The sequence below is a fragment of the Chanos chanos genome, chromosome 12 (assembly GCF_902362185.1).
Source record: "Chanos chanos chromosome 12, fChaCha1.1, whole genome shotgun sequence".
Taxonomy (NCBI): domain Eukaryota; kingdom Metazoa; phylum Chordata; class Actinopteri; order Gonorynchiformes; family Chanidae; genus Chanos; species Chanos chanos.
The window spans coordinates 15381372-15403552 of NC_044506.1; the positions used below are offsets into that span (position 1 = coordinate 15381372).

At 39.9% G+C, this 22181-nt stretch overlaps 1 protein-coding gene across 1 annotated transcript in view; it reads left to right on the forward strand.

The window, feature by feature from the left end:
* adcy2b (adenylate cyclase 2b (brain)) overlaps window positions 1–22181 on the forward strand; it is a 38072-nt gene that overhangs the window by 14820 nt on the left and 1071 nt on the right. The window contains exons 4-24 of the mRNA XM_030789100.1: window positions 2894–3043; window positions 4807–4955; window positions 5996–6107; window positions 6355–6482; window positions 7440–7598; window positions 7704–7836; window positions 9325–9501; window positions 9763–9806; window positions 9950–10030; window positions 10419–10488; window positions 10659–10756; window positions 11424–11508; window positions 13516–13653; window positions 14981–15094; window positions 16550–16734; window positions 17726–17810; window positions 19917–20075; window positions 20289–20435; window positions 20759–20866; window positions 21343–21457; window positions 21581–21705. Coding sequence (XP_030644960.1) covers window positions 2894–3043; window positions 4807–4955; window positions 5996–6107; window positions 6355–6482; window positions 7440–7598; window positions 7704–7836; window positions 9325–9501; window positions 9763–9806; window positions 9950–10030; window positions 10419–10488; window positions 10659–10756; window positions 11424–11508; window positions 13516–13653; window positions 14981–15094; window positions 16550–16734; window positions 17726–17810; window positions 19917–20075; window positions 20289–20435; window positions 20759–20866; window positions 21343–21457; window positions 21581–21705 — 2562 coding nt within the window. The remainder of the gene's footprint in view (window positions 1–2893; window positions 3044–4806; window positions 4956–5995; window positions 6108–6354; window positions 6483–7439; window positions 7599–7703; window positions 7837–9324; window positions 9502–9762; window positions 9807–9949; window positions 10031–10418; window positions 10489–10658; window positions 10757–11423; window positions 11509–13515; window positions 13654–14980; window positions 15095–16549; window positions 16735–17725; window positions 17811–19916; window positions 20076–20288; window positions 20436–20758; window positions 20867–21342; window positions 21458–21580; window positions 21706–22181) is intronic.

A 22181-nucleotide genomic window follows, 5' to 3' on the forward strand; every position in this document is an offset into this window, starting at 1 on the left:
TTCTCACAGACACAAACACTTATGAAACACTGGGATTTGGTGTTATTTATTTTCACATCCATTATAATAACTATTTTAATTATTCATCGGCAGACTATAACAAATACTTCACAAATATTACCTCTGACTTCTCCTTCACCTGAACTGTGATCTCAGGTCTTAAAATACAGACAGCATGGGCTCAGAAATAATGACAGTATTCATTGTGTGACTTTTAAACACCCACATAGCATTGGAGCAGATAAGCCTCTGGGTTTCAATAAGCTTGCTTCATTGACAGTAATATCATGTCTGTTCCTTCCAACCTTTCTTGCCCCTTTTTCTACCTCTGCTGAGAACTATAAGGTGTTCGGTATCACTCTATTAACCTAATGTTTTTCAGGGTCGCTTAAACGAGCTGTTTTTATCCCATCCAGTGCAACAGTCCCGGTTGCCGTGGCAACACTCTGGTCACATTATGACAGCTGCAAAAAAAAAAAAAAAAATTTAAAAAGCTCATAGATTTGTTTCTCTCATGGAAGCCTGAAAGAAGCCAAGCACTGTGCTGCACTAGTCTTAAACTGTGGGTCATGCAGAACCGTATGTCACTGCTCTTTATTCAGTTTCCCTAGTTATATCCTATCCATGTTCTTCAACCCTAAAAACCTAAATGTATTCCTGTAGAGAGGCATGGCTGTCAGGGCCATTACCTGAGTCTTGTTTTTGCAAGCGTCGCTGTATTGAGCATGTCTGTTCCATTCTCAAGAGCTGCGTGAGTCGCTCATTAGAAGACCCTCAGAGAGGCTCTAATTCAGGCACTGCAGGTAATGATCTACCTTCTGCATGCACGTACATATGTCTCAGTAAAAAGAAAAGAAAAGAAAAGAAAAAAAAGAAGAAAAGAAAGAATCGCTCTTCTTGTCCGTGCAACAAAGTCCTGTATCAGGTCTTGCGTTTATTAACATACTTTGACCTTGGAGGTGTTCAGCTGGCAGAAATCTCTCCTCTACGCCGGGCTTAAGAAAACTGTTGACACTGCTCATGCGTATGCTTGGTTCAAAAGCCCACAGCAAACACCGGCTGTCTGCGTACTGTAATTAAGCCGGTCCTTCTTTGACCACCCCAAGTTTGTGTTCGTCTTTTATGACTGCTCTCTTATGCTCATTGAGTTATTACTGATGGCAGAGCGTGTTATTAAAAGTGCTCTAAACCCCAGAAACCATGTCCTATAAAACAATCCTCTCCAAGTGTTGCAGGTGTACACCCCTAACAGGCTGAACCTACATATAAAACCTGTGTGTGAAAAAGACAGGGGAGACACTGGGAGATGGAGATATTGAAGCAGAAAAGCAAACATTTGGGTTTCCAGTTATGAACTCTGTTGAATTTCAGGTCTATATTGCTTTTGTCCCTCGTAATAACTGAAAGACAAACATTGTGTTCCTATATAAGGAGTAAGGAAATAAAAAAAAATGTGCTTTATTGACTGCGCGCTCTCTTAATTGATTAAAAAGCACTGTGTAATTACTTTTGCTGGACAAGTTTAATCTCGTAATAACATCATTCTGAAGATTATTGGCGGAAGTTGCCGAAGTAATTAAACTGATAGACGTTTTCGCTGTCGCTTTGCGATCGGGTTGAATCTTAATGACCGTTTGGTTTGCATTTAAAAACCACGCACACTGGGACACCCAGTAGCCTGCTAATTACAATTGCGTAATCGTAGCACCAGAACGATTGCAGCGTTCAAAAGCCTCACCTTTACGAGGCAAGCGGAACGGACTCAAGATTCCACTGGATAGAGCAGAGCACCAGTAACGATCATTCTGACATTTATCAAATCATGTGGTAAATTTAAGTGGTAGATCTCTGCGCGTTTTAAATGGTGTGAGTTGAATTCCTTGAAGATCACTTCCTTTCCCATCGACGTCATTTCATCTCCGGATACCTGTAATTTAATTCCGCTTTGCCCTTTCCAACCATCTTTAACTGTAATACTTTTATTGCTACTTACTTTGCACTCAGTGATATGCCAGGTTTTATTTTCTAAGCTATTTTGCTGCATACAGAATCACTCTTTCCCCGCTGTTTTGAGTGTTTGGGTGGCTGGCTGTTCTTTCCGGCGGTTGGCTGTTCTTTCCGGCGGTTTTTGAAGGGCCTGTATGTAGGCTCTGCGCTCTTGCTCCAGTACTTCTTTTTTTTTTTTTTTTACAATGAATTCAGCATTTAAATCATAGAACACACATTATCTATTCACTCTGTAGAAAGGCCTGTCTGAACTGGATCACGTAGGATTGTTTTAACTGGCTTATCCCATTTGTGACATTGCATTGAGAAATGAATTGCTCTGAAAAGACGGGCAGATTGTGAAGGGCAGAGAACACCGATGCGTCTGTATTGTGTTTGAGTATAAACTTGCTGTTGTCACATTTCTCTCAATGACGTGTTTATGAGGCGTGATGAGACCACATGTTATACTTTTAAACTGTTACAACCATCTTACGCTCTTCTCAGACTCTGATGGACTGTCGTCCTGTTCTTTTTCTGCAGCTCTCATCCATCTGCTCAACTCTTGGACTCGGTTCATTTTGTTTTAGGTTTGCTTGGATCGCTCAGTGAAAAGTCTCACACATAACAACGAAAAAAAAAAAAAATTTCTGCACTCTCTTTCAATTTCTGTAGAGCTCAATTTTTTTGAAGTATATCATCTCTCTCTCTCTCTCTCTCTCTCTCTCTCTATCTCTCTCTTTCTCTATGTCTCACTCGCTCTTCCAGTCCCATTTTCTCTGTCTCTTTTCATTTTGCTGTTTTTCTTTCTGTTTTTCCCATTTCAGATTCTCACAGAGAATGTGATTCGTATTTGTCTTGAAATAAGATTTTTGCTTTTTTTTTTTTTTTTTTTTTGTCTGTGCAGATCTTGGCCAATATTATCATCTTTATCTGCGGGAACATGGCCGGAGCTTATCATAAACACCTGATGGACCTCGCGTTGAAACAGACTTACCAGGACACCTGCAACTGCATTAAGTCTCCTATAAAGCTGGAGTTTGAGAAGCAGCAGCAGGTACGTGGAAAACCACAGCTTGGCTGAGAGATTTGACAGTACTTAAGAAAAGCAAGTTTTGTTGACTTAACTGGTGCATAGGAAAATAAACTAAACTGGCGGAGCTGACCGAAGTGCTTACACCGCCGTAAATTTGCGCCTGCGATAGCGCTGGAAACGGCCTGAAAGCGGTGTAAGCAGTAGCTCTTGCCTGGAGGGGTGAAAGGGCCGAATAGGAAATGGAGGGTGGGGGTTAGTATGAGTCATCCATGCGGATGAATAGAGAGGGCCATTATTTCACTTCAGCTGACTGCTGATACCCAAAAGCTGGGTGGAGTCTGGAATCTGAAAGGGGTCAAAAATAGCTTTACACTCCCCACCCTTTAGCTCTTCCTGAAGAGAGGCGAGGAAGGAACTTTTTGGTGGGGTGGGGGGGGAGGTGTTGATTTTCCCTTGTGGCTTTTCAATATTTCATGTGAAATAATCAGAAGCCTTTCCATAAAGTTGCCTGGGAACTGATTTTTTTTTTTACATCTGTAGTCATAATTCTCTCAGTCAGCGTTGCTCTATCAGGAGTCATTAGGCACTCTGTGAAAAATCACCTCAGAGATGCATTCCCAAATACACTCCATTATCGTTCAAATGGCATAGAAGTTGTTATTTATTTATTTTCGTATGTAGGGGTGGGGGTGCTGCATTCTTCTTAGCAACATGGGTGTGGACAGCAAGACACCATACACACACAGATACATATGCACTTACTCACACACACACACTCAAAGAAATGTAAACACATCCACTCACAGAACAGTTGAGGGAAACAGACATCAGCTCTGCGTAAGGTCGGTTGTCAGTCAGATTATGTTTAGGGTTCCACTGCCATTCAGTAAATGTCATCACATTTCGCTGATGACTCCTGTAGAGAAGTTATTCAAGTCATTTTTATAAAATACATCGTGCCCTCGGCCCCTGTGCACGGCTCGGGAAATTTTTAGCACCCTCTAAAGTTTCGAAATAAAGAATTTGACAGCTTGCTATTACCCGCATGTCATTAAAGATACAAATGAAGCGCTGCAGTACCCCAGTGACAGAAATAACACAAACATAGAGGTGTATGTCTAAACTTAATTACCTTCATGTCCCGTCGGTAAATACATATGAACCCTGTGCATGAATCAATTTGTCAGAGAAAATCGTTGTTCTCAGTTTTTATTTAGGCTTATTTAGGCTCAGGCTTATTTAAGCACATTTTCCTGCATGCCGTATGCACCCGATTTTTAAAAGGCAGGAATATGTGCTTGAGTCAGAGGGTAATTAACCCTTTTCTTTTTCTTTTTTTTCTCTATTTTTTTTCAGTCTCAGCTTCAGTTTGTTCTAGACTGAGTGCACCTCATCTAAATTTTTCACAGCTCTTATCCGCTGGAGAGATCACACACGCACACACACACACACACAAAAAGGGTCAGATAGAGAAAACTCAGAATCCATAAATGCAGTATTCCAACCTCACTGAATGTTACCTAGTCCTCTCTGAAGATCAACCGCCAAAACCCTCAACAATTAGACAACACATAGCTGAATCAGCTGTTAATATTTTGTTTCATCAGTATTTTGGTTATCATATTTTCCTTTTCATTAGTTTTCCTATTTTCCTACTTTCACTTACAATAAATATAGATATTCAGACAAGAAGTTGAGTTTGTGTTTGTGGTATGCAATCGTTTTTCCCTACCTCTGTTCTGTCCCTTGCTTTCTGTCCCTCTATTTGTCTTTTTGACCAATAGGAGCGGCTCTTGCTCTCCTTGCTCCCTGCCCACATTGCCAGAGTGATGAAGGCGGAGATCATTCAGAGGCTGAAGGGTCCAAACTTCGGCCAGGCCGAGAACACCAACAACTTCCACAACCTCTATGTACAAAGACACACTAACGTCAGGTACCCTTATACACCACTCACCAATATCTGAGACCATAAGCATTTGCAAGCTGCTCAACCAGACACAGAAAGCTGGCATCTAGACCTGAGACTCAATCTTATACGTATTCCTACACTCAGTATGCACCAACATCAGAAGCCATACATGCAACACACATCATCTTCATGAATATTCTGAATATGTTCTCTACCTGGTGTAAGATCATTGAGTTTTCACAACAGATGACAAATAAGTATTGAGATACCTTCATTCATTCATTTTTACCCTGGCTGTATGGATAATGTTTAAGCTATAGTCAACTGTGACAGGGTGTTACAAAAGAAAAAAAAACCCTCACGTGTGTGAACATTCCCATGAGGCAGAAAACATGTTTATTGTGATGTAAATCTTTACATAAAACTGCCCCTGAAACCGCTCTTAAGAAGTCTTATCGCACTGTTCAAGTGCTTGAGAAATAACAGTCACACAAAAATGGATCTGAGACCATATTTTTAAGATGGATTTTCAACTATGTGGGGAAAAAAAAAAAAAACTGCACCCAAAGCACTGAAGGACAGCAAGTCTTTTCTGGCGTAGAGGCAATATCTTTCTTCGCTGTAGAGAATTATTTCTGTACTGTGATATCTTTCCCGTTGTGTAGGAGTGTTGTATGAAGAGAGGAGTAACCCAGAGTGAAGTGGCTCTCCTGTTTGTTTATCAGGAGGAGAAATGAAGCCAAGCACTCGTCTTCTCCCTGACCTCCGTTATTAGGATAGCTCCTCAGAGCATCCTTTCTCTCTTTAGTGAGAGTCACTGAGGAATTTACACTGAATTTTGCTGAGATGCAAAGATTGTACACATAGGCATTATTTAAAACCTTATCGTTTGTCGACGGACACGGAGGATAGTTGTGGAGTCTACTGCGCCGACCAATTTGTGTTTAGTTTGAAAGTTGATAAAATGCCTCAGTGTCAAGGGTTTTGTTATGTTTTTCTTTAGTACATCTTCTTTGTATATTTCAGCTTATTCTTTTTTGAATGTTTCTGTGTGCCTTCTGCAGTATTCTTTATGCGGATATTGTTGGGTTTACCCGGCTGGCCAGTGACTGCTCTCCAGGAGAACTTGTTCACATGCTTAATGAGCTCTTTGGAAAATTTGACCAGATAGCAAAGGTACCCTGAGCTGTACTGTACTGTACTGTACTGTACTGTATCCCGAGCTTCCGGTTTTCATCGACACACGCATGAAGCTTTTTAAATGAAATGAAATACTTGGTGTTCATGACTTTGTTAATATTTGAGAAAATTCCATATTATCTCATTGCTACGTGGTTGTAATTAGCAACTGTGTTAAATCTCTTTGCATAAGACTTTGCGACGAGTGAATAAAGGTGAATTGTAAATCTCTTTGTTATTTCAGGACAATGAATGTATGAGGATTAAGATCCTGGGTGACTGTTACTACTGTGTCTCGGGGCTGCCGGAATCCTTACCCAATCACGCCAAAAACTGTGTGAAGATGGGCCTGGATATGTGTGAGGCCATCAAGTAAAACCCCATTCTCCCTCTCACACATACCCACTTCTCCAGTCCCGAACAACACTTAAATCCCCTTCTCCTGTTTCTCAGCGTCATTTTCAGCGTTGTCACAAATCCTATTCCTACAACTCAAAGCTATTCTAGAAGCATTGAGCTGTCAAAGTTTTTGAGTGGTCAAAAGTGTTTTCCTTGCCAAGGGCACTGCCTGTTAGCCTCTGCTTTCTCTCTCTCTCTCTCTCTCTCTCTCTGCCTCTATCTCTCCTTCTCTCTCACTCTCCCTTTTGATTTTGAACACCTGTCACATGCACCTGTCTCCTGTCACCTCCTTTCTGTCTTCATCTTTCTTTTTCACACGTACACACACACACACACACGCGCGCACATCCAAACACATACAGTTTTGGTGTGATTGAGGCACCTCTACCCTATCCTCTTATTTTCTGACACACCTCCCAGCAGACCGAGCTGCCTCTGGTCCAGAGATTTGGAATGATGTGACAGCCTGAGCACTGAAACGATCTCGCTCACACACACACACACACACACACGCACATACACAAAAGATACCCACAGTCATGCATCCAGGCTCAGCTGCGATAAGCCTCGAGTGCAAACACAATGTGATATGGAGAAAATAAGTGGGCTTGTATTCTGGCACAGATCTGAGTGTGCAAAGCAAATAAACACACACACATGCACACATACGCGCACAGACACACACGCGCGCGCACACACACATACACACACGCATTGCTGGCATACTCTGATATTTACAGAGTCGCTTTGCCAAAAGTACATTTTTAGCGTGTAGAAAAAGGTGTAAATGATACCGTGTTAAAATGGAAAGAGGGTAATAAAGAAAGGCTGTCTCTCAGCTGCTTATTAAAGCGCAAATGATTTTTCTTCCAAAATGGATTATACATGAATATGCACATGTTGGTGGCTTTTGTTTCTACATTATTTTAGGAAGGTGAGGGATGCAACTGGAGTTGACATTAACATGCGTGTTGGAGTGCATTCTGGGAATGTGCTTTGCGGTGTCATTGGCCTCCAAAAATGGCAATACGACGTTTGGTCTCACGACGTCACGTTAGCCAATCACATGGAAGCTGGAGGTGTGCCTGGGTAGGCGGGATACTAACACCTTATCCTTAGAGTAACTTTTTATCTGTGTAACTATTTGTGTGGAAGTGCGCCCTTATCAACTAAGCTTTGCATGTCCATCTCTAGCCGTGTCCATATCTCCTCTGTAACACTGAACCATCTGAAGGGGGCGTACAAAGTGGAGGAGGGGTATGGACAGGAAAGGGACCCTTACCTAAAAGAACATGGTGTTGTCACCTACCTGGTCATCAACCCTAAGGTACCACATGCAGTCTCTCCAATATGTGTATATATATATATATATATATATATATATATATATATATATATATATATATATATATATATATATATATATATATATATATATATGTAATTTATCTACACTCTGTTTTAATGTGTATTTACCAGTTCATCTGAGCAATCATCAACCTCACCTTGAAATCACGTTAACAAATCAGGTGGACGTCACTTCATAATAAAAATTGGAATAACTCAGCGGACTATCCGGTGTAAAAATATGATATTTCTGCTTGCTTACACTAGGCAAAATATTAACCAACTGGTGCCAAAACCAATATCCCAAACCTGAAAACCCAAACCTTACCAAAGGAACACAAAACCAAATCTGTGAAACATAAATGTGATAAAATGTTAAAAAAAAAAAAAAACATCGGGAAGTGAGTGCCAATTTATGATTCTGTCACTTGTATAACATGTGCTTTATTCTCTTTGTTCGTTTTTGACACCTGTGTCCACACGTTTAATTAATCACAGTGCCCCTTTAAAAGGCACTTCACAGCTCAGCGACAAACCAGGCAAAAAAAGAAGAAAAGAATAAAAAAAAGAAACAGAATGTTCTAGAATTGGATGTGTGGGTTTGCCTGCCTACAGTTATTGTTACACTTGGCATCATCAATACATATATAATGTGCTTCATTTGTGTATATATCAAGTCAAGTATGTACACACGAGTGAGGTGTTTATTTGGCTTAAGGACACAATAGCAACATTATTCTCTTAGCAAGGACTCCAGCATTTCTATTTGTGAACCTTACATCCCATCAGTGTGGCTGCCCACTTTTATACCTACGTCTGAGAGCACTGGCATGTAATTTTGTGGATTAGATTTTTGCTGAATTGTGATTTTGATTATTATACGCCCAGAGACCACATGGTTGGAGTGTAATTACAGTCTTTTTATGCCAGAGTTCTGATTAATAATTATACCCATGCACATTTTGATGTAATTAATCATTAAATATGATTGACATTAACCCTAGACATTTCTTTGCACTGACTTGTTTCCTTTGAGAGAGTGATTCATGATTAAAATGAAAGGTTAGCCTAATTTTTATAACAGGATTAAGGATCCTGTTTAAATGTTATAATTTTACATGTTTTTTTTTTTCTCTGTGCATTATGGCACGCAATTTGCTGAGGATCCAATAAGAATGATTTGTCCCGATAATTTCACCGATATAATGTGATGGGGTCTTTTTTTTCCTCATACGCTTATTAAATATCAAATAAAACAAGTCAAAAACAGTAATAATAAATGTCTCTTCTCTAATCTGGATTGGTGCCGGTATGCTCCAGTGCATCCTCTCTTATTATTATGTGTTTAAAAAGCCATTCTTCCACTCCATCAGCCTCAGTTTGAATGTTATGAGCTATTATCTACATTACATATGGTCTTCATTTGTGTCCTCCTTTATACCTCTGACATTTCTTATGCTTTGTTCAGGCTGAGAGGCGGAGCCCCCAGCTACAGTGCCGGCCGCGTCCCACCATGGATGGGGCCAAGATGAGGGCATCGGTCCGAATGACTCAGTACCTGGAGTCCTGGGGTGCAGCCAAACCCTTCGCCAACCTCCACCATCGAGACAGCATGACGAATGAGAATGGCAAAATTAACACCCATGTAAGCCTCCCAGTCTCAGCTCATCTCAGTGGCCTCGGCATGGAGAGAATACTACTGATCCGCTTCCAGAATGTTCTTTCAGCATCTGGTTTAAGGCAAAAGCTTTTCTTAGCCGCATTATTCTTACCATCTTTTGACACCGTTATTTGAACCAAGTTAACATTCTGCTTTGAACTTTGTTGGAGGGTATTTTTTGTTTCTTTGTTTGGTTGGTTGTTGTTTTTTTTAACATAATGATTCTAGTTTTATTCTGCTTTTCAGGATGTTCCACTGGGGCAGTACCATTTTCCAAGAAGATCAGAAAGGCTAGCATCTCCAATTCTTATATATATATATTTACCTATGCATTCCCATATATTCCTGTATATATCAGTGAATTTTTGTTGCGAGATTTCTCTCTGGTCCCATTTGTCCTTCAGAAGTTGATTCATATCACTCTCTCATTTAGAACAAAATCACAGAAGAAGAGATTTGAAGAGGAGCTGAATGAAAGGATGATTCGCACAATTGATGGCATCAATTCACAAAAGTGAGCAGCAATTAGGTTCTCTGCTCAGTAAGCTGTGGGCCTGCACGCCCTGGGTGACACTGGAGAAACAGTTACATGTGTCCTATAAAAACAAGTTCTTTAGCCTATTCGTCTTTCTGTAGCATTCCTTTAATCTATTCCCATAACTTATTCTAAACATAGTTTTACAAATACTGTTTTGTGAATCTAGTTCTGACTCCAAATGAGCTAAACTTAAGAAGCCAGCCAGATGACAACACCAGTACAGTTTCACTGTGAGACACTGTGACATTTTAAGAATCATCTCTAGTTTGTGGTGTATTGTTTACCAACATTTGGCATGTTAGTTCTTAACCCGGCTGCGCATTTTACAACTTCTGAAGTTCATATTCAGTTCTTTTATATTCAGACAGTGGTTGAAGTCGGAGGACATTCAGAGAATCTCGCTGTTCTTTCACAATAAGACACTGGAAAAAGAGGTATGTTTTGGCAACATCTGAAGTGCCTTCTGAAAGAAGTGCATTAACATTAAGCTATTAATAATTGGAAAGTAATAACAATAGTAGAATGATGTCTGGTTAGAGAAGAGGGGGTTGGAGGGTATTGCACTATTGTTTAATCATATATATGGTTTTTTATCCTTGTTCAGTACAGAGCGACGACTCTGCCAGCTTTCAAGTACTACGTCACCTGTGCCTCTCTCATCTTCTTTTGCATCTTCATTGTGCAAGTTCTGGTCCTGCCAAAGTAAGTGCCTCTCAAAAAGAGAAGTTTTGATGATCTCAATTATGAGCAGCCTTGGAGTCTCAAAGTAGTTACCCCAAATGACAGATAATAATATCATAAGATCAGTTTTACTGTAAAAGAATAGAAGGGCAGATAAAAAAAAAAGGAGAAGAAAAAACGGTGCGACAGGAAATTCGATGCTCGTTCAAAAGAAAGAGCTCGGCGTGGATGAGTATGGATTTTGCCAATCAGTGGTTGATCTTTAGAAAATATGTCTCTTTATGTAGGAAATCAGACGAGAAAAATCTATGTTAGACATTGTTCTAATTTACCGCTCACCGTGGCCGAGAGCACATTTAGACAGCTGAGAGTGTCCATTGATTTTCCCCCATAATGGATCCTGACTTCCTGACGTCATTTTTGTATCAAATTTATGGCAGCATTAAATGAGTCTTCTGAATAGGACCGTCTTCAGAGGAGCAAAGACCTTACATTTACTCCTCTGTATTTTTCACATTTTGGTTTTCTCAGCCAAGCCTAGCCTGTGTTGTGTCTGTCTTTGTCTGTCCCTGTGTATGTGTGTGTTTGAATCTCATCTAATAGCAATGTGAGGAGATATATAGGCATAGCTATGCGTATGTGCGTGTTATTCTATACCGTTGATGACCGAAAGCTTTGTTTCCTATAGAACGACTGTCCTTGGTGTGTCCTTTGGAATGGCCTTCCTCTTTCTAGCTTTGATTCTCCTCATTTGTTTTGCGGGCCATATACTGGTGAGTAGCATCCTCACATTCACATGAATTTCATTAGGACTCTCCTGTGAATCTCTATTGACTCTGTCACTTCAAGGGCAGGGGGAGTGCTGCTTATTCTGTTTAATCCATGCACATACGAATCTCAGTGTTCTCCTTTATAAGGAGGAAATCTAGCTTAGGAGTTAACAGAAGCTTCATAATTGACGTTTTCTTCCATGAATCGAGCTGTCCTTTGATCACTTTCTTCTCACTCACATTCGAGCATCCCTGCTTGTTAAAGGAAAGGGCAGTGAGAAAACTAATGGTCGAGTTTTTTCTCCAGCACTGGACATCTACCAGTAGGAGGTAGCTATAGGATACCCGTTAGACAAGGTTGTCTGTCGATGAGACAGGAGCGGAAAAAGTGAGAGTGTTTGGAGGGTGTGTGTTTAATACAATGGACATTGTCCATTGTACAGGTGTGTATTTAATGTGTACATATGTTTCTCTGTGGAACGGAGCCTCTTAAAGTTTTTCCCTCAACTGATGTCGAAACTCAGACATCAGACGAAGTGTGAAAAATATTGTAGAAAACATCAGAGGGAGCGTAACTACACACCAATCCATTCCAGCACGTAGGGTCTTCATTTTTTTTAAAGCAAGGAAGCAGCTAACATGGCGGATGTTTAGCTGGGCTCTGTTTCCAAACAACTGCTTCCTCTGGATATTGGAGATAAAAAAAAGAAATGTTTGAACAAAATGTAATTACTTTGGATTACCTCACTGCTCGAGCTGTATACTGAATCACACTATGTTCTCTCTCTCTCTCTCTCTCTCTCTCTCTCTCTCTCTTTCTCTTCGCTCCTTTTGTCCCCAATCTGTTCATTGCCATAGAAGTTAATGAACCTTCAGCATCTGCATTGCTAAAAACAGCATGCTTTGAATAGATGAGACAGTTAGCGATGACCTCGTGCTCAGAGATAACCTGAAAACCTTGTTTTATTTTGGTATTGGGGGGGGGGGGGGCATCCCAGGAGCTTGAGTGATTTTTTCTTTTTATTACTGGGTCATTTGTGATGTGTTATTCTCTGTGGATGACAGGGTCTCAGTGGGGGGTTGTGTGTTTTTCCCTGAGTACTGCTGAGTTTTGGAACATGAGTAGAATCACATCAAAACACTACACGGTTCTGAGGATTCAGAGTTCTCTCATACTTTTGTCTGTGTCTGTGTTTAGGTGAGTTTTTTTTTTTTTTTTTTGCATTGCTTTCTCCTTTTCCTTCTCTCTCTCTCTCTCTCGCCCCCCCCCTCCTCTCTCTCTCCCTTCCTTAATTTCTGCCCTTAAGACTCCATCAACAATTCGGGTTAACATTGGTCACAGAGAGCTTGTCATTTTCCGTACCAGAAGTCACAGAGATTTCTTTTTTAAGTATTTCAAGCAGAAATAATAAGATGTAAGATTTGCTTTGTGTCTAACCTAACTGACCTTCACCAGATGCAAATACCTCAGATGAATCTTGAAGTGTTCTCATATCTTGAAGTGACTGCTTTAAGGAGCCCCTCTGTTTTATTGAGTTTGATACGGGAGCCTTTACGATCTTCAAAGGGCAGATCCAGCAGTGCCCGCTCGAATTTGCTAGGTATAAGGGAGGAAATTAGCACTACAGACGGTCTGAGGCAGGAATTGTCTTAATTTATTTTTTTATGGATTGATAATGAAGCGCAGAGCAGACGCTGCCCTATCGACAAGTAACCTCTATATTTCCTCTTTGATATTATATCTCTTTATATTGATCTTTGTGAAAGAATAATTGCAAGGGAATGCGTGATGTTATCCAGTTGGTAGGATTATTAATGGTTTTCTTATTCATGCAGAAAATCGATAACCTTAAGCATTTTCAACAACCTTGTCTATGTTAATGATATCAGTGGGAGTTTTAACTTATTTTCACCTCTCTCTTTCTCTCTCTCTCTCTCTCTCTCTCTCTCTCTTTCTCTCTCTCTCTCTGTCTCTCTCTCTCTTGCTTTCTCTCTCTCTTGTTGCCGTAGCAATGGGGAAAAGCAGCTTCCTGCTCTCTGCCCTGGCTTCCGAGTTCGTCCAGGATCATTGCCAACAAGCCCTGGATACGGCTCATTCTCACCATGACAACCACCGCGCTGATCCTGGTCATGGCCGTGTTCAACATGGTAAGCGTCGTGATCGCCAAAGGGGGCTTCAACCAGTTGTGACTAGATTTTTTTGAACCCTGACTGAACAGAACACCTTAAAGCAATGCAGCCAGTCAACCCACATGGCTCTGAACTGCTGCGCAGGGGAGATATTTTCAGAGGTTTGCACCGTAGCATCACATCAATATATATAGACATTTGCAGTGCCCACAATGGTTGCCATGGCTCAACTCCATGAGATTATAGCAACCTACTGTTTCATAAAGACTTACATACAATCCATTGTATTAACATGATACAGTACTGAGTTTAAGGTTCTGATCAAGGTACTATATTTACATCTGAGGCTATTAGCACCACTCTAAGTCTCTTAACGATCACTTCCGTTTAAATATTGATTATGACATTCCATAGTTAGATTGGGGCCATCCCCATCTATCATATCATAACAGGCTATGGTTAGAGCTTTTTTTTTTCAAGAGAGACCTTCGATGAACACCGATATTGTCAAAATAAGGTCAGCTCTTGCCCTTCCACTCAAGCCTTATGTAGTCCATTTTGATTGGTCCTTTTTCTGACGGAATAGGGGTTTAACCAATGGTTCACCTCATGCCGGAAGCTTCTATTATCATCTTAGACCACAGGCCACAACCTATCCACTTCATTTTTTTTCTCCCTTGTGGTGTAACGCATGCTGCAGTCAGGTGAGGTCGTGGGCCGAGGCCCTTTGGTTATGGACAATATAAGGATTGCCTTCAGCGACTGTAATTTCAGTCAGGGCCTGACCTCAGGTTTCTGTGCTCTCTTGTCTCTCCGGGGTATGAGAGGGAAGGAGGTGGGAGGAGAGGATGTGATTAAATGATGTGAGTCCCTAACCTCCAATCCATAGGCAGAGCCCCAAGGGGGCCAAGCAGAGGGATCTGCTTTCTAAGGAGAATCAATTTCATACATTTTGTGCTTCTGTCATCCATCTCCCAGTCAAACGCATTACCACACAGTAAGATCTTGGCTCCCTGAGCATGTGTGTTTTGTACGTTCGGATATGAATGTTTATGTTTTTGTGTGTGTATTTGAATGTGTTTTTGCCTGATATCATATGAGATTAAGGCTGCTTCACACTGCCCCACTGTTTACAGCCTTTCAATATAACTGAATTGAATCTTACTGTACACGCACGTGATACTAGTTCTAAATATATAACTGCTTAAAGTCAGTGTGGTATCTAATAATTCATATATACAATATACTTTAGGTTCATCATCACAGACAAAGATCATGTTTTTACAAAAGTGAAACAACTGCCTTTCTGAAGTCTAATTCGTTTATCAATACTTTTTGTTTTCAGTTCTTTTTAGAGGATGACCGTATGGTAACCGTAACCACTCCCAACATCTCCAATGAGAGTGTGTATGACTTGAACGGTCAAAGCACGAAGTCATCAGACAAATTTTACCTGCCTGTAAGTAGTCTTGGAATACCATGCATTATCTTTGTTTTACATCTTTGGCTTTTAGACTTCAGTCTTTTTCAGCTCAGTGAACTATACACTCAAACCAGGCTTACAGGTTTGCGGTTTGAGAAATAAAGCCAGGAATGTATTAGGTCCTAACTAAAAAGCCTCTTAAAATAGCATGTATTTATTAGAGAGACATTATGTTGTAATAGCATGTATTTATTGGAGAGATATTATTATGTATTATGAATGTTATGTTCTCCCTTTGATGAGAGTCACAGTAATAAACTAAATTGATATGAGGGGATGAAATATGGGTAGTGTGCTGCTTTCATTTCACCAGCTGTACTTTCAGCATGTCCTCTTATTAAATTACATGTTCATTTTTGTCAAAGGAAAGAAAAATCTATAGTTCTATCTAACTTTCCTCTTTTAAGATATTATGACAAGTTCAGTCGTTGGAACAAAAGTGCAGCGTGAAATTGGAATCACACCCTCACAATTCACACTGCAATCATTTTCCTATATGTCAATATGCGTGCTGTAGATTAAGAGCATTAGCACAGTTGATGTTTTGGAGTGAAACAGCTGAAAGCGTTTATGGTTTAAAAAAAGTTCTCCTCTCAGTATGTTTAGGGCCAGAGAACACCGGAAACAACTGAAAAATAACTTTTATAAAATCATGTATTATTGTGAGTAGAACTCTTCTGTAATTCAGGGTTGCTATGGAGATCTGCAGGGCTCTAGCAATTTCCACGACTTTACTTTTGTATGTATTCTTATCAGAATTTCAGCATTGTTTTAAAATACATGGAAAAATATTTTCAGGTTTTGAATAAGATCTTTACTGACCTGTATAAGAATTCAAGTTGTGAATAAATTTCAGCAGAAGTTTATACAATTTTGTTGCCCTCAGTCTTTATGAATATACAGAGGAATTCTTGACAAGTTAAGGAAAAAAAAAAGAGAATGGATAGATTATTCTGGTCCATTGCGCATTGCTGAAACAAAAGATCTGTCATTTTAACAGCTCGCTTTGGTAATGTCTTAATGAAATATGTCTCTGTGCCTGATTACTGGTCTATGTGTAATTTCTAACAATTTATCTATCATAATGTATCACATTACCTACCCTTACAAGATTTCAGAATTTGTTCATTTTTCCTAATGGAGCATAGTGCTAGCAGGATAGCTTGTACTTCACATGTAACCCACATACCAACGTATATTTTCAGCTCTTTTGGTACCTCTAAAAGAAAAAATTTTATATTTTATAACTTTTAAAACTCAGCATCCACTCAGAAATAATGTCCAATTCTTCATACTAATGTGATTCTTCAGGGTGTACCCAGGGTTCCAGATTTTGATCATTTTAAGTTTAATGCTTTATTTTTTACAGTTTGTTTCTTTATTATCGGTCCTGCTGCACATTCTCATTGATCCTCCTCTCTGTTCTTTAAGTACTTCATCTACAGTTGCATTCTGGGTCTGGTGTCGTGCTCGGTGTTCCTGAGGATAAATTATGAGCTGAAGATGGTGATCATGCTGGCCGCCGTGGTGGCTTACAATATCATTATCCTCCAGACGCATGCCTCAGTGCTGGACGACTACAGCACCGCCCTGTACAAAGCCAAGTCCCTGGACAGGTACCATGCACATACACATGCACATGCCCACAACCAACCCCATTCCCAAAAGATGTCAGAATTGGGTAATGTTTTAAGATTTTACGCATCAGTCTTAATATGTTCACTTCATTATTCTGTGAAATGTCATCAAAATGGCTGCGGCAAAAGTTGCAATGCTGTTATCTGTAACCTTAATCCAGGCCCAAATGTCAGTCATCAGTAACTTTTTTCATGTGACCTTTTGTAGTTAAAATGAGTACTGACAAGGGAAAATAGCAGCATCCAATGGATGTAATATGGAATTGCATTAACATTAAATATTGATGTCTTCCAGCAAACCTACAACAGATTTCGTTGCTTGTATACATATCAGTATTTAACATCTGTTTTGTGGGACTAGGAGGCCACAAATCAATATACAGAGTGCTTATTAATGTGTGTGTGTGTGTGTGTGTGTGTGTGTGTGTGTGTGTAAGGTGGGATCAAATACACGTTCAATTTCACTATGCTTTCAGAAGTGAATAACTGTTGAAGTATTGTTATGCTGAATGGGTTTAAGATCTACACACTCACTTTTCATCATCATAACAAGCCTAACGTGACGTTATGAACAATTTTAGACATTACATGTCGTGATGGACATTTCCACTGTATCCGTGGTCTTGACCCAGTGTGCACAGTATTGGGGGAGAATGGAATTGTGAGCAATTTTCCAAGTTGGTAGAAAAAAAAATTCCATCTGTAACTCTTGGGATGATGATTGACAGGCACTGAGATAGCTGGCTTTGTGGTGATTGAATTTGATTGATTTTCTCTGTTGAATGACAGGTGGAGCTTTAGGTCATGTGCAGGTCATCTGAGATGCAGGTCATTAAGCATTTTCAAGAGAGACTGTCAGTCTGAATCACGTTTTTACTGCTCTGAAAGTCCTGTCCTTCATACAGTATATTTTTCTCCTCTTCTCTCTCTCTCTCTCTCTTTTCCTCTTTCCTCACAACCCCCTTCCAAGGCCTGGAGTGTTGAAAGACTTGAAGACAATGGGCTCTGTGTCCCTTTTCATATTCTTCATCACTTTGCTTGTGTTGGCAAGACAGGTAAGCAACATACATACACAAAAACGATAAACTTACAGTCATGAAATAAGACCACAACCTAATTATACCAACTGCAATTTTGCAATCAGTGGAATAGTAAGGGGGAAACTCCTTTTATTTCTGTAGCAGTTCCATACCATGGCTTTTTTTTCTTTTGAGTAGAATGGTAATTAACCTCCACCTTTTTCTCCTCAGAAAGCAGTGGCGCTTTACTGTAATCTTTCTCTGTAAATGAATTACTTGCCCTAGCTCATTAGAGTGTTAGTGTTTTCAGAGTGCTTTGTTGGTTTATCAGTTCCCATACTACAGCTCTGAATTACCTTCATAAGTCAATATGAATTGATTAAACAGTGTGCTCCATATAGCTTTGGGCTTTCATCAGTCATGTTCTTCTATAAAAACAGATGAACAGTGCATTAAGTGCCTTCAGGGGCCAATAGCTCCCAGCCAAATGGTGGCTCATGGCCCCTGAAGGATTGGCTGGATGCTTTTAGAATTTTGGAGTACTGAAAACCAGGCTGCTCTATCTCTTATCATTACTGTAATGGCACTGTTTTCTAAAAGTGTCGTTTTGTATTTTTTAATTGGGAATTTCCACAGCAATGCACCATCTGTTGACATAAACATAAATATATACATAAACATAAACAATAACAAGACACTTTTCACAAAGCCATCTTTTCTAAGCCCGGTAGTGTAGAAAATAGGCCTTGATTAGTAAAGTGTCATTGTAAAAAAAATGTAAAATGTAAAACGTGATTGCACACACACACACACTGTGAACAGTGAGCAGGTGATTTTGTCTCTGCATTTAACCCATCCAACACACCAGTAGTGAACACACACAACAGATGCAGGAGCAGTGGGCAGCATTCCTCTGCACCCAGGGAGCATTAGGGTTAAGCGCCTTGCTCAGGGGCACCCATAGCCGTGGATGGTGGGCAACCCTCCAGTCACAAGCCTGGTTCTCTAACCGTTAGACCATGGCTGTGTCATCCAAAGTATACTTAAATGTGGCCTGTCAATATGCATTGTAACGGAGTTTCAAATTCTATTTAACTCCATAATAAAGGGCTAAAGATAACACAATGAATAGTCCACCTGTCTGGTCAACATTTTAAGTTTTTATTATGTGCTCATCTATTTTCATACATGTAATATGTGAACATTAAATACTGATGGAGAATTGGAAGCCATCAGTTTCTTATAAACAATCATTGCCTGAGACTAATTAGCAATGTTATGTTTCCTCCTACATGCATGCACCAAAAATAAGAGCTGTTTTCTACTGCTTGACTTCCAAGACGGAGCACTTCTGAATATTACCATTAAAACATCCTCAAGCACAAAGCCCACCACCTCCCAACAGACAATCTTCCCCGCTTATAGAGAATGCAAGATACATTTCTATTGTGCCCTTTGGGCCATTCTTGGTAGTGTGAAACACAGAAACATGTTTGTTTTTCCTGCCATAGAAGCATCAGCTCATCATCTCTGCAGGGTTGCTGTGAATCCCAACTTCGGTTTTGGTTTCCCACAGGATATCTGACCTTCGAGCCTGGCTTGTCTGACTGATGAATTATGTATTTATCGTGCCCTGTAAATGTATTGTGCACTGATTGTATGTTATGGACAAGGCAGGATAATCACAGGGTATGATTTTTTTTTTTTCCTCAAGCAAAAAAAGAGGAGGAATAATTGTGCTCCCAGGTCACTTCTTTTTAAAGGAAGAAGAAAAGTGGCAGACAAGAAAAGAAAGAAAGAGAGTGAGAATGAATGCGATTCTCTGCATTCAAAAATAGCTTCTTGAGAGTCACTCGACAAGACGCATGCCATTTTCACTCCACTCATAGATAAATGTTGTCCTATATACAAACTCTTCACAGCGGGAAAAAAATGTTTCCGTTTGGTCGTGATAATGCTCCGTCATTATGGAGAAAGTCATAGGAATATGTTCTGAAGAGAGATGGAGTTCTAATGTTCTGTGCTTTCTGTACTGCTTGTTTTTTTGGTTTTTGTTTTGGTTTTTTTTTTCTGCTGTATGAAGTTTCTCACAGGGTGATCAGATGTCTGTCATCTCTTTACCTCTGTGTCCTCTTGTAACAGAATGAATATTACTGTAGGTTAGACTTTCTATGGAGGAATAAGTTCAAGAGGGAGTGTGAGGAGATTGAGACCATGGAGAACCTCAACCGAGTTCTCCTGGAGAACGTTCTACCTGCCCACGTGGCAGAACATTTCCTGGCACGCAACTGGAAGAATGAGGTATGCCTGTTTTTTTCTTTCTTTTTTTTTTTTTTTTAAGTCACAAATCAAATGTTTTTGACTATATTAATAACAATGAATCAACAACTTGCATAAAAAAACAATAATTTACACAAGTGAAAGGAATTCAAGAACTTGAATATAGCGCTTAGCTTATTACCTATCCTCTTCTTATAAGTACATTATAATGGCGTTTTCTCCTCCTTTTGACAGGATCTCTACCACCAGTCATATGACCTGGTGTGTGTCATGTTCGCTTCCATCCCCGACTTCAAGGAATTCTATACGGAATCTGACGTGAACAAGGAGGGACTGGAGTGTCTCAGGCTCCTTAATGAGATTATCGCAGACTTTGATGAGGTACCGTAGTATCTGTGAAGGCAAATCTTCAGTTTAAAAGATCTCCTCTGTTGCTGTGATCTGTAATTCCTATAATCTACAATTTGTACGTTGAATAACTTTATGTGAATGTTTCCTTAAATACAACTAGCAGCACTGATCACAGTCCCTATATAGTTGCATTAATGAGGGTGAAATTTAAATCACCTTTTGCCATTTCATTTAGTAAATTGCATCTTTAATTCGCAGTAATTTACTTTGATTGCTAATAATCAGGATAAACGACTGTGTCCCATTTTGGCAGACCCTGTCTTACATAATGTGTCTCTCTGATATTGTTACAGTTGCTGTCTAAGCCCAAGTTCAGTGGAGTGGAGAAGATTAAGACCATTGGCAGTACTTACATGGCTGCAACAGGACTGAATGTGACTCCTGGGCCAGAGTATGCACAGGTGAAGAATGAGCCCAGTCAATAAATTGCTCATTACCTTCTTTACTAAAGTTCTGTCTTGATGAAACCCAATGGAACTTCAATGCAGGCAATTTGCTGTCATTTGGCATTGGTACCGCCGATTTAACTTAATGTCTTGTCAACACCAGGAATGAACAATTCACTAAACACCACTAGACCTTTATTTTATCCTGTCGACTACTGCCTGTCATGAAGTAGGCATCCAATATTGACGAGGTGGACAAAAATAAAAGCTTGTAACACGTCTTGGCTTATGTACCACCCACTGATTTTTGTCCACAGTGTCAATATTTGACCACTGCTTCATGAGGATGGGTCACTATCAGACAAAACCCTTGACAGGGTTTCATCTTTTGGAGTTGAGGGTGCTATCCAAGGTCCTGAATGTGGTGCTGAGTTTCCAGTGAAAAAAATTTCCTCCGTGAATAATATAAACTCTTCTCCCTGCTTCCTTAGGATCATGACAGACAGTACATGCACATCGGCACAATGGTGGAGTTTGCCTTTGCTCTGGTGGGGAAACTCGACGTTATAAATAAACACTCCTTTAACGACTTCAGATTACGAGTGGGTGAGTAACCAATACTGTACAGGCTGCCTCATTACATTAATAATACTTACACTGATTAATTTAATGCCTAATTAAAAGACCTTTTTATAAAGGAGATTTCCAAGCAGTGTCTCTCTTCATTAGGGATAAATCACGGGCCTGTCATAGCAGGGGTGATTGGAGCACAAAAGCCACAGTATGATATTTGGGGCAACACTGTGAATGTGGCCAGCAGGATGGAGAGCACAGGGGTGCTGGGAAAAATACAGGTACATATCTATCAGAAACTGCATCTTTCATATGTCAACATCTACCTATCAACTCATCAACTCTTTGTTTTGTTTTTTTGATAGACATCCAGTATAAAGGTGCAGTTAAAATGAACATTTTTTAAAATGAATTTTAGTAGAAAACTTATAAACTAAAGCTATTTTTCCACCGCCTGCTCTTTGATTAAAAAGGTCATGACTGTAATATGGACTGATCTGATTGACAGCCTCTGTCTCTCTCATTGCTAATTCATACTGCAGATACTAATTATGTCTGTTTATGGCAGTGTACCTATATTTTACAGTGACATTGACAAGTCTACCCAGACATTTTAAGAGTTTTCTTAAGCGAAAAAAAAAAACCTTGCTAAAACAGCAGAGATGGCAAGTATCGGAATGTTCAGCATTTCAGAATAATAATGTTAATGACCTGGAACTACAGTCTGGAGTCACTCGAATTCAGAATCAGAAATCTG